This window comes from Pseudophryne corroboree, chromosome 9, assembly GCF_028390025.1.
Source record: "Pseudophryne corroboree isolate aPseCor3 chromosome 9, aPseCor3.hap2, whole genome shotgun sequence".
NCBI classification, from domain to species: domain Eukaryota; kingdom Metazoa; phylum Chordata; class Amphibia; order Anura; family Myobatrachidae; genus Pseudophryne; species Pseudophryne corroboree.
In genome coordinates, this window is record NC_086452.1 from 429,867,694 (window position 1) to 429,880,808 (window position 13,115).

The 13,115-nt window shown below is 44.8% G+C and overlaps 1 protein-coding gene across 1 annotated transcript in view; it reads left to right on the plus strand.

Moving 5' to 3' along the window:
- Positions 1–430: 430 nt before the first annotated feature.
- The window catches only part of LOC134958425 (mitogen-activated protein kinase 12-like), an 87,079-nt gene continuing 74,394 nt past the window's right edge, over positions 431–13,115 (plus strand). Inside the window, exon 1 of the mRNA XM_063941021.1 lies at positions 431–619. Coding sequence (XP_063797091.1) covers positions 501–619 — 119 coding nt within the window. The 5' untranslated portion in view covers positions 431–500. The remainder of the gene's footprint in view (positions 620–13,115) is intronic.

The window sequence follows — 13,115 nt, forward strand, 5'->3', positions numbered from 1 at the left end:
TAGGCATGACAGGGAAGTTAGGATGAGTTCAGAAAATTGCCGGGAATATACCTGCATAACTGTAATATTATGAAGATCTAGAAGGGAATTGGGCAAACAAAATGTCCACGTTTAGCAAAGTAACAAGCACATGGATCGATATTCTAGGAATGTTTAGATAACTTGTGTATTTTAGCCGCCGTAGTTGAAATCATATTTCACACTATAGCGTGAGAAACGCCACAAGTCAATAAATGAGGCCATGGAAAGTTTTTGCTTTCGATTACTTGCATTTTATCAATGCATGGATCTGTTCTGACACGTTGTTTGGTTACTCTACCTATAATCACTCCTGGAATCCTCACAGTAGTGAATTCCTCTTGCCAGACCTGTGTGACCTTTCATTTAGCAGTTGAGGAAGTCTCCCTGTTTACATACCTGGCCTGGGAGGGGCCCCACCTGAGGCAAGATAATGTTCTTCCTCTTCTCAGGGAAAATCCTCAGTCTGAAGTCAGAGCACCATGGAACTAGCACCCAGGAAAGGCTTCTATATTCAAGAGATCAATAAAACAAAATGGGAAGTGCCCGTACGCTACAAAGAACTGAGAGCTGTAGGTTCTGGGGCATATGGAACTGTGTGGTAAGTTTTGAACACATGACACTTGGGATAAGGTACTTCAGAGCCTTAGTGAAAGCTAATTTAAACAGGCTTGGACAACTTAAGGCTCTCCAATTGCTGTAAAACCAGAAGTCCCAGCATAACGCTGCCAAGGCATGCTGAAACTTACAGTTCCGCACCAATTGGAGAGCATCTGCTGCTTTTAAATCTTGGCTGTATTATTCAGGAATATTGTTACATTTCTAAGTGTGCACTATTTCTTTATATATATTCTAAAATTACAAGTTGATTCAAGATTTATAGACGCTTCAAAACTATATAGAAAATGCACTGCATATTTATGCAATCTGATCACTTTCCTTGTTTTGCAGCAGAAATAATTAGTAAGTTCTGATTCCGTCCCCAGGAAAAGATGCTTTCACGCTGTAATTCGTCCAACAACTGTGTCAATGTGGGTTTGAGATAAATTATAGGGGATTTAGTTTAGGAAACAAACAAACTATAGATTTCACTGTGGATTTATTTACTGTTGCTGGAAGCGATGTATAATGTGCCCAGGTCTGTGGAACGCCTTGACAGTAATTCCTTTTTAATGACACGGTTACAGCTCAGTCAGAGTGATGTAGAAATCTTTCACTTTCGCTGCGTTTCCTTCTTTCTGCGCTGTCTGTGTTGTGAAATTTGTTGTAGGAAACAGAACCAATATATCACACAGTTTACAGTGTGATCGGAACGTTTTGGCATCTGAAACAATAAAAGCTATTATGGAGATATATGTTACTTGTAGTATAAATCAGATATCATATGGTAAATGGTATGAAGCAGGGGTATGTGTTACTGGGGTGTGGTATGTTAGGTAGATTAGAATTAGGTCGACAACTATTGGTCGACATTAAGTAGGTTGACATGGTTTCTAGGTCGACATGAGAAAAGGTTGGCATGAGGTTTTTTTTTTACTGTTTTTGGTGTTGTTTTCTCCGTACAGTGACGGGGAACCCCAATTAGTGCACCGTGTCCCCTCGCATGGCTCGCGCTTTGGGCACGGTGCACTAAGTGGGGTTCCCTGACACTTTACGGAGAAAACTACACCAAAAAAAGTTAAAAAAACTCATATTGACCTTTTCCATGTCGACCTAGTGACCATGGGGTCATTCCGAGTTGATCGCTCGATGCCGATCAGGTTTCTACTGCACATGCGTATGCACCGCAATGCGCACGCGCGTTGTACGGGTACAAAGCGGATCGTTGCTGGGTGATGGATTTAACGAAGAATCCATTTGCACAGCCGATCGCAAGGGACAGAAAGAGGGCGTTTGTGGGTGTCACCTGTCCGTTTTCTGGGAGTGGTAGGGAAAACGCAGGCGTGTCCGGGCGTTTGGAGGGCGGGTGTCTGACGTCAATTCCGGCACCAGAAAGACAAGTGATTGCAAGGTCTGAGTAAGTCCAGAGCTACTCAGAAACTGCACAAACTGTTTTTGCAGAGCTCGGCTGCACAGGCGTTCGCACACTTGCAAAGCGAAAATACACTCCCCTGTAGGCGGGGACTATGCATTTGCACGGCTGCTAATAGTAGCTAGCAAGAGAACAACTCGGAATAACCCCCCATGTCGACCTAATGCATGTCGACCAATAGTGGTCGACCTAATGACCCATACCCAAGAATAGATGGCACTCAAGGACTTTTAAAGTGAAAGTATATTGTGACTAATACCCCTTTCAGACATAGGACCCGGGAATTTCCCTGCTTCAGACCCGGGATTTTCACCTCTGAAAAATCCCGGGGTTTTGCTGGGACCCTCTTTCACACTAAACCTGAGACCTGGGAAATTCCCGGGTCGACCACTTTCAGACATAAGCCTGATCTGCCCTGACAGCCAGGTCAGACCAGGCTACTCTCATGTCACATGTCTTATATACACACACACAGACGTCACACTCGTACATTTACACACACGTCTTACACATACACGTCACACTCAAACACACATACATGTAACATACACACACATGCCAAATATATATATATATCGATAAAGCCTCCAACAGGTACACTAGGGCAAATCAGCAGCATCACCACAATCTATCCAAACAGGAATGGACGGCGCTTAGGAATTTGGGATCTTACACAGATATCGTCATCCGCCCCGCAGACAAAGGGGGCGGAGTGGTGATCCTAGATACGTCGTACTATCGTTCGGAGATTTTGACCCAGCTAGCGGACTCCAACACATACAGGTTGTTGGATTGTGATCCCACGGTGACATACAAACAGGAACTGGACACCATTTTGGCAGCAGCACTTTCACAGAACCTTATCCCTGCCAAACTACACAAGGCCCTTACACAGAAGTTCCCGGTGGTTCCTGTTCTTTTTACTGTGCCCAAGATCCATAAAAATCTCCAGACTCCCCCCGGCCGTCCCATAATCTCTGCCCGGCAGTTGTTATATCAACCAATATCTCAGTTTCTTGACTGCATACTTCAGCCACTGGTTCTAAGACAGCCGACATGTTTGAAAGACACCACCTCCTTTCTTCGTCTATTGGGCAGTTATGGCGCAGTCCCGGAGGGCGCCATTCTCTGTACGGTGGATATCTGCAGTCTATATACCAGTATCCCTCATGCTGGGGGCCTTGAAGCCATGAGAACCTTTTTGGTGACAGAAAAGATGGCAGATGTTGACCTGGACCTTTTCATGACATTATTGGAATTAACTCTCACGAGAAACTACTTCCTTTTCGATGGCCGGTTCTATCAACAGAGAACCGGCTGTGCGATGGGAAGTAATGTGGCACCGTCATATGCCAACATATACATGTTTAGGGAAGAGGCACTCATGTTTTTCCAGGATCAGTCCATTGCCCAGTACATCACATTGTTCACCAGGTATATAGACGACCTGTTCATAATTTGGACAGGAGGTGAACCAGCTCTGAAGTCCTTGTTGGAGTCCATCAATGACAGACCCTCACCACTCAAAATCACCTACCAATGGTCTACATCATCTATCAATTATCTAGATGTTCAGGTCACCATCAGGGCGGGAAATCTACAGACCAGTGTATACAACAAGCCCACCAACAAAAACACTCTCCTGCGGGCTAACAGCCATCATCCGCGGTCGTTGAAGGTAGGCCTCCCGAGATCCCAAATGATGAGGGTAGCCCGGATCAATAGTCAGCCTAATCTCCTGGAGGAGGAACTGGACAAAATGGTACTTAAGTTCATTGCCAGAGGATATGAATGTACTACACTAGAAGCCATCAAAAGTTACCCCGTACCAGTTTACTACAAACCAAAACAAGGTCGATTGACAATAGAATCGCTTGGACCACGACGTTTGACACCTCCAGTCCAGTACTGAACAGAGCAAACAGAGCCCTATGGCCTATTGTGTCTACAGAATCACACCTCCCCTTCAAGCACAAGACCCCAATGATGTGTTACAAAAGGGTTCGCAACATCAAGGACTTGGTAGTACACACTGATATTTCCAACATCTCAAGCCCTTCCACTCGGTCCCCAAAGGACTCGTTCTTGACCAAGAAGCCAGGCTGCTATCGCTGCCTGGGCTGTACAACTTGCAGCCATATGCTGATGGGCTCTACCTTCACAGTACCTTTGACTGGCAAAAAGATAGTTATCCGTCATGTGGTAACTTGTACCTCTACGCATATCATCTATCTGATCACTTGCCCATGTGGCTTATGCTACGTGGGCAAGACCATCAGATCTTTACGCGAACGCATGGCCCTACATCGCTCTGCAATAAAGGCGGCCCTCGCCGGGAGTCCTTCAGAACAACCGGTGGCCAGGCATTTCCACGAAGCAGGACACCGCCTTTCTGATCTCAAGCACATCATCATAGACCATGTTCCGAAATCCCTTCGAGGGGGAGACCGAGACGGCTTGCTACTTCGCAGAGAGTCTTCCTGGATTTTCAGGCTCAACACCACCCAGCCGGATGGCCTCAACGAAAGAATAGTATGGAGCACTTTTGGATAATTTTCCAAAGCACTGTAACAAGCCGCAAAAGAAGAGTCCTCATTACCGGTCTCGAAGTTGGCTTAGTAACCCGGCTACAAGCACAACTCTGTAGACGCCTTCGGACTACCTAGCTTTTCCCTATAGGATCCCCACCGTAACAGATGCTATATCGACAATAGAATTTGTTGGACATTTGTCATGTTCTCGATTCTGCATTTCTCAGCACCTTTCGGTGGCCTATCCCTATAGTCTTTTCTCCTTTCCCTCCCCTCCCTCATTAACGCAGCGACTGGCATGTCCCCCGGTCTTGTATATTGCATGCTTGCTTAAGTACAACCACATGGTTTATTCCCCAGTGCATGCACACCAAGACTTAGTCTTTTCATTTTTGTTTATAGTACAGGTTGCCCCTTTCCACATCCGCTACCTTCCCTAGGGTGCATGTGGTATCTTAGCCCACTATGGTCTCTCTGTTATGTCCGGGTTGCGCACTGACACTCCGCTCACGGCATCCCGACTGTTGCTTAGCAACAGAACAGCTCCGTCATCCACGAGACGTACTCGTACGTCATCACCTAGCTCCGCACAGGGCACGCACCGGGACCACAAACGGCCGCACTCCGGCGGCTTGGCGGGCTTCCCCTTCTTATAGGTAAGTCACCTCTTCACTTTTCACACTCTCTCACATCTTGACAAAGGGGTTAGACACCCCGAAACGTTGATGTCTTTTGTTGTGTATTTTTAATACATTTTTCATACAACTACAAGTCCCTGAGTGCCGCAGTTCTTTCTCTAAACTACCAATTATCGTTGCTGAGGGCACCGGGGCGCATCACCTTGAGGAGGAGTGCCGGACTTTGCAAGATACATATATATATATATATATATATATATATATATAAACAACATGCAGGTCCGGCTCTCCCATTATCCGGTCCAATAGCGCTGGGTGCCTCCACAAATATTAGAATAAACACAGCTGAAGGTGCGGCACTCCAAGCGACATAATAAAAAGACTTACATCTGTGTTGAGGACAACGTTTCAATGCTTTTACTTGTGTATTTTCATCAGGTCAAGTGAACAACAATCAAAGTGCTTACCTAAATAGTGTGTGCAGACGCCATCACCACGCTTCCGGAGCACAGGCACACGCCCGGTCCGTCGGCGCTCCCACATGACATCATTACCCACAGCCGGTTACTATAGCAACAATAATACACAATGCAACATGAACATCATTAAAGTGCGTAATAGACAGAGCAACCATAACAGTCAACATAAATATAAATAGATCTACAGCAAGACCAGCACTAGGGGCTAGTTATAAATATAACATTAGATCCATATATGACAGCATACAATAACCATATGTGGCAGATGGTATCTACATGCACCATATGTCTTGCAGCCGCAACACACTAATAATGACAGTCAAACTATGTGGCTATATTGGGTCATATTGTATAGAGACCCTGTATACGTAAGCACAACGGTCAATATGGCACAAATGCTGCAGGTAAAAAATATTGGTAAATCACTACGGCTATATAGTATCCTCTACACCTAGAGCTTATAAGAATGCATTTAGACCTAAATGTTCATTAAGGCCTCTAGGGTGCAGGGTCCCCAGGCGGTGAATCCACCTGGTTTCGCATTGGAGCAATTTAAGGCATCTATCACCACCCCGGATCAGGGGGGGAACGTGATCAATCATCCGGTACCGCAACGACACCAACGGGTGTCGTGCCACCGCAAAGTGTCGTGCGACCGGCTGGTCACTCGAACCTTTAACAATAGCCGCCTTAATAGCCGACCGGTGGGCTGCCATACGCTCTTTAAAAATTCTTTCTGTTTTGCCTATGTATGACAACCCACATGGGCACAGTATCTGGTACACTACAAATTTCGAGGAACAAGTTAATGTGTAATTAATAAACATAGCTCTACCCATGAGTGGATGAGGGAAGCTTTTTCCACTAACCATGAATTGACATGTGGTGCATGTACATCTGATGCACCCTCTAGAATTAGCCTGCAGTAATCTCTGTGGGTTTGGGGAGATATCTGCTTTAACAAGCATGTCCCTAATATTGCGTCGTCTGGTATAACATGACATAAGTTTCGTATGTCCCAAATTAAGTACCTGGTCGGATTGTACTATATGCCACATTTTCTTAGAAATTTGGTTAATGCTACTACTCGCTTGGCTAAATTGGCCCACCCATGGGAGGATTGCATTGGGCTCATTAGTTATAGGTTTAGCTTGTAATAATGTAGACCGATCTGTGGCCAGGGCCTTCAATTTGGCTTGCTCAAGGAGTGTAGATGGATAGCCTCTAGCCAGAAATTTGCTGATCATACTGTTCATTTGGGTTTCCGCTAGTACAGGATCTGAAGTGATCCGGCGGACCCTAAGTAGCTGGGAATAAGGTAAACCCCGCTTCAGCGGTGTAGGGTGAAAGCTCGAAAAATGCAGCAGGTTGTTCCTATCCGTGGGTTTACTGAAAATGGATGTATTGATATATCCATCCTTGATAGAGATATCAACATCCAAATAGCTTACAGAGTGTGTACTCATGTTATATGTAAATTTAACTGGATGGTTACACTGATTATGTGTCTCTAGAAGATGGACTAATTTTTCCTGGCTGCCCTTCCATATAATGAGCAGGTCATCAATGTAGCGGCAGTACATGATGATATTGGCCGCTACTTCAGGGTCTGAAAAGAATATCTCCTGTTCGACCTTGAACATGTAAATGTTAGAGTACGATGGGGCCACCGGGGACCCCATCGCACAGCCTGTCTGTTGCAAATATATTTTCCCATCAAACATGAAGAAATTTTTTGTTAGCGTCATGTATAGCAGGTCCAAGCAAAATTTTAAATTTGGCCCTTTAAATTCGGGGTGCTCATACAAGAACTCATGGGCTGCCTGTATACCTGCATCATGAGGGATTATAGTATACAGACTCTGTACATCAATACTGCAAAGAATAACATCTCTATCAAATTTACTTAACATCTGTAGCTTACGTAACAGAGTACTTGTATCCAGGAGATATCGAGGATGTGACTGAATGCATGGCTGAAAGAGAGCATCAAGAAATAGGGCTACCGGTTGAAAAAGGGATTTATTGGCCGATATAATGGGCCTCCCAGGGGGTTTAATAAGACTCTTGTGAATCTTGGGAGTGGTATACAGTAATGGTATAACTGGAAATTTTGGCTGTAACGCCTTACAAAGTTCACTTGAAATAATCCCTGTTTCAACCGCCGCCTGCAGTGCAGTAGATAACTCAGACAAAAATACAGAAGTTGGATCCCCAGGTAGGGGCCTGTAAACAGAAGCATCATTAAGTTGAGATATAATTTCAGATCTATAATCAGTTATATCCTGCAGTACCAGGGCACCGCCCTTATCGGCAGGCCTAAACACTATATTGGAGCAGTTAGACAAACGGTCAAGCGCCAGTGTCTCTGTTTTAGATAGATTACTTCTCTGGTGTGGTAGAGAGGCAATGTGTTGGTCAGTCTCAAGTTCAAGAAGACGCATAAAAGTTCGAATTGATGCGTTATGTGACTGCGGTTCAAAAGAGGACCTCGGCAAAATTTTCTTTAATTTAGCCGGTATTTCCATATTCTCAGCTGCCACCACCGTGTTCTTAGCAAAATGTTCTTTTAGCTTTAGTTGACGGTGTAGACGGTACTTGTCGACTTTCCACTGTAGTGGATTACTGGGGCAAGATGGTATATATGACAGGCCTTTAGATAGTACTGCCTTCTCCACTTCGCTGAGCTCATAGCTGGAAAGGTTGATAACTAGATTTTCTGGTATCGCGGATTCTTGGGAGGGCGCCCCACTCTTCCCCTTCCTCTGCCATTGGTGCCCCCGTCTGGTATATCGGCGGTGCCTCTTACACCAGGGATCTTGGCCCTGGTTGCTACCCCTAAAGGGTGGCCACTGCGGGTTGCTTGAGAGGTAGGTTCAGAGTCGCTGGTGGTAGAAGTATGTTCATTGGAAGACTCAAGGTCACGAGTGCGGTGTATTCTGCGGCGAAAAAAAGGTCGCTTAAAGTCTCGTTTTGGTGGCCCCATCAACCCACCTATACACATTATGCTGTTCGTAATCAGTGTCGACTTTTTGTCGTTTGGATGCCTTGAATTTAATAAGCTCCCGTTTGTGGAGCTGTAGTTGGTCGTTAAGTTTAGACAGCCAATCAGCTGTGGTGTCAGCTTGCAGGTTGGCCTTGTGCTTAGACTCAAATTCAGCTGCTTTAGTTTTGTATGAATTCATCTCTTTTGTAGACTGCTCAATTATGAGCAACATTAAGTCCATAGAGCACCGGTTTAGGATCCCGACCCATTTACGGCAGAAATTAGGGTCATTACGTCCAATTGTAGGCGAATTTCGCACTCGCAATCCGCGAGGTATTTTTTTAGATCTATAATAGTCAGATAAGGACAGGCAATGGTACAGATAGTCTATTTCTTTACGCTTAATTTTTAAAAGTTCATGATAAATATCCTCAGATGAAAGTGCTTCTTGTTGGTCACTGAGTAATGCTGAGTGTAGAATGGCATCAGCCTCAGCTTCAGTATAGCCATGTACCTCACCAATCGGGTATTGGGTCATGGACATGCCTGCAATAAATGTGTCTACGTTCTCATCAGCCATATTACACACCAAGAAGCCAGCTCAATAGTGTACAGACTGTTATGGCGACTAGAGTGACCTTACAAATCCACTCAAATAATGCTAATATCGCCACAGGTTCCAGCGGTAGGTGCAAAATGCAGGTGGAAGTCCAACCATTAGTGCAAATGAAAAAAATATATAAAGTGCGAGCCAAAAAGTGCTTGTGCAGTAACCAATCTGGTTAGGCCAAATAGTACAATAAAGTGCAGTAGTGCGTAGAGCAGACACTGAGAGGAATTTAAAACAGCAGTAACAGATGGGGAGCCCTGACAAATGGTAACCACTCCAACGTTGTGGGCACCACTATCTAAACAACATGCAGGTCCGGCTCTCCCATTATCCGGTCCAATAGCGCTGGGTGCCTCCACAAATATTAGAATAAACACAGCTGAAGGTGCGGCACTCCAAGCGACATAATAATTACCATTTGTCAGGGCTCCCCATCTGTTACTGCTGTTTTAAATTCCTCTCAGTGTCTGCTCTACGCACTACTGCACTTTATTGTACTATTTGGCCTAACCAGATTGGTTACTGCACAAGCACTTTTTGGCTCGCACTTTATATATTTTTTTCATTTGCACTAATGGTTGGACTTCCACCTGCATTTTGCACCTACCGCTGGAACCTGTGGCGATATTAGCATTATTTGAGTGGATTTGTAAGGTCACTCTAGTCGCCATAACAGTCTGTACACTATTGAGCTGGCTTCTTGGTGTGTAATATGGCTGATGAGAACGTAGACACATTTATTGCAGGCATGTCCATGACCCAATACCCGATTGGTGAGGTACATGGCTATACTGAAGCTGAGGCTGATGCCATTCTACACTCAGCATTACTCAGTGACCAACAAGAAGCACTTTCATCTGAGGATATTTATCATGAACTTTTAAAAATTAAGCGTAAAGAAATAGACTATCTGTACCATTGCCTGTCCTTATCTGACTATTATAGATCTAAAAAAATACCTCGCGGATTGCGAGTGCGAAATTCGCCTACAATTGGACGTAATGACCCTAATTTCTGCCGTAAATGGGTCGGGATCCTAAACCGGTGCTCTATGGACTTAATGTTGCTCATAATTGAGCAGTCTACAAAAGAGATGAATTCATACAAAACTAAAGCAGCTGAATTTGAGTCTAAGCACAAGGCCAACCTGCAAGCTGACACCACAGCTGATTGGCTGTCTAAACTTAACGACCAACTACAGCTCCACAAACGGGAGCTTATTAAATTCAAGGCATCCAAACGACAAAAAGTCGACACTGATTACGAACAGCATAATGTGTATAGGTGGGTTGATGGGGCCACCAAACGAGACTTTAAGCGACCTTTTTTTCGCCGCAGAATACACCGCACTCGTGACCTTGAGTCTTCCAATGAACATACTTCTACCACCAGCGACTCTGAACCTACCTCTCAAGCAACCCGCAGTGGCCACCCTTTAGGGGTAGCAACCAGGGCCAAGATCCCTGGTGTAAGAGGCACCGCCGATATACCAGACGGGGGCACCAATGGCAGAGGAAGGGGAAGAGTGGGGCGCCCTCCCAAGAATCCGCGATACCAGAAAATCTAGTTATCAACCTTTCCAGCTATGAGCTCAGCGAAGTGGAGAAGGCAGTACTATCAAAAGGCCTGTCATATATACCATCTTGCCCCATTAATCCACTACAGTGGAAAGTCGACAAGTACCGTCTACACCGTCAACTAAAGCTAAAAGAACATTTTGCTAAGAACACGGTGGTGGCAGCTGAGAATATGGAAATACCGGCTAAATTAAAGAAAATTTTGCCGAGGTCATCTTTTGTACCGCAGTCACATAACGCATCAATTCGAACTTTTATGCGTCTTCTTGAACTTGAGACTGACCAACACATTGCCTGTCTACCACACCAGAGAAGTAATCTATCTAAAACAGAGACACTGGCGCTTGACCGTTTGTCTAACTGCTCCAATATAGTGTTTAGGCCTGCCGATAAGGGCGGTGCCCTGGTACTGCAGGATATAACTGATTATAGATCTGAAATTATATCTCAACTTAATGATGCTTCTGTTTACAGGCCCCTACCTGGGGATCCAACTTCTGTATTTTTGTCTGAGTTATCTACTGCACTGCAGGCGGCGGTTGAAACAGGGATTATTTCAAGTGAACTTTGTAAGGCGTTACAGCCAAAATTTCCAGTTATACCATTACTGTATACCACTCCCAAGATTCACAAGAGTCTTATTAAACCCCCTGGGAGGCCCATTATATCGGCCAATAAATCCCTTTTTCAACCGGTAGCCCTATTTCTTGATGCTCTCTTTCAGCCATGCATTCAGTCACATCCTCGATATCTCCTGGATACAAGTACTCTGTTACGTAAGCTACAGATGTTAAGTAAATTTGATAGTGATGTTATTCTTTGCAGTATTGATGTACAGAGTCTGTATACTATAATCCCTCATGATGCAGGTATACAGGCAGCCCATGAGTTCTTGTATGAGCACCCCGAATTTAAAGGGCCAAATTTAAAATTTTGCTTGGACCTGCTATACATGACGCTAACAAAAAATTTCTTCATGTTTGATGGGAAAATATATTTGCAACAGACAGGCTGTGCGATGGGGTCCCCGGTGGCCCCATCGTACTCTAACATTTACATGTTCAAGGTCGAACAGGAGATATTCTTTTCAGACCCTGAAGTAGCGGCCAATATCATCATGTACTGCCGCTACATTGATGACCTGCTCATTATATGGAAGGGCAGCCAGGAAAGATTAGTCCATCTTCTAGAGACACATAATCAGTGTAACCATCCAGTTAAATTTACATATAACATGAGTACACACTCTGTAAGCTATTTGGATGTTGATATCTCTATCAAGGATGGATATATCAATACATCCATTTTCAGTAAACCCACGGATAGGAACAACCTGCTGCATTTTTCGAGCTTTCACCCTACACCGCTGAAGCGGGGTTTACCTTATTCCCAGCTACTTAGGATCCGCCGGATCACTTCAGATCCTGTACTAGCGGAAACCCAAATGAACAGTATGATCAGCAAATTTCTGGCTAGAGGCTATCCATCTACACTCCTTGAGCAAGCCAAATTGAAGGCCCTGGCCACAGATCGGTCTACATTATTACAAGCTAAACCTATAACTAATGAGCCCAATGCAATCCTCCCATGGGTGGGCCAATTTAGCCAAGCGAGTAGTGGCATTAACCAAATTTCTAAGAAAATGTGGCATATAGTACAATCCGACCAGGAACTTAATTTGGGACATACGAAACTTATGTCATGTTATACCAGACGGCGCAATATTAGGGACATGCTTGTTAAAGCAGATATCTCCCCAAACCCACAGAGATTACTGCAGGCTAATTCTAGAGGGTGCATCAGATGTACATGCACCACATGTCAATTCATGGTTAGTGGAAAAAGCTTCCCTCATCCACTCACGGGTAGAGCTATGTTTATTAATTACACATTAACTTGTTCCTCGAAATTTGTAGTGTACCAGATACTGTGCCCATGTGGGTTGTCATACATAGGCAAAACAGAAAGAATGTTTAAAGAGCGTATGGCAGCCCACCGGTCGGCTATTAAGGCGGCTATTGTTAAAGGTTCGAGTGACCAGCCGGTCGCACGACACTTTGCGGTGGCACGACACCCGTTGGTGTCGTTGCGGTACCGGATGATTGATCACGTTCCCCCCCTGATCCGGGGTGGTGATAGATGCCTTAAATTGCTCCAATGCGAAACCAGGTGGATTCACCGCCTGGGGACCCTGCACCCTAGAGGCCTTAATGAACATTTAGGTCTAAATGCATTCTTATAAGC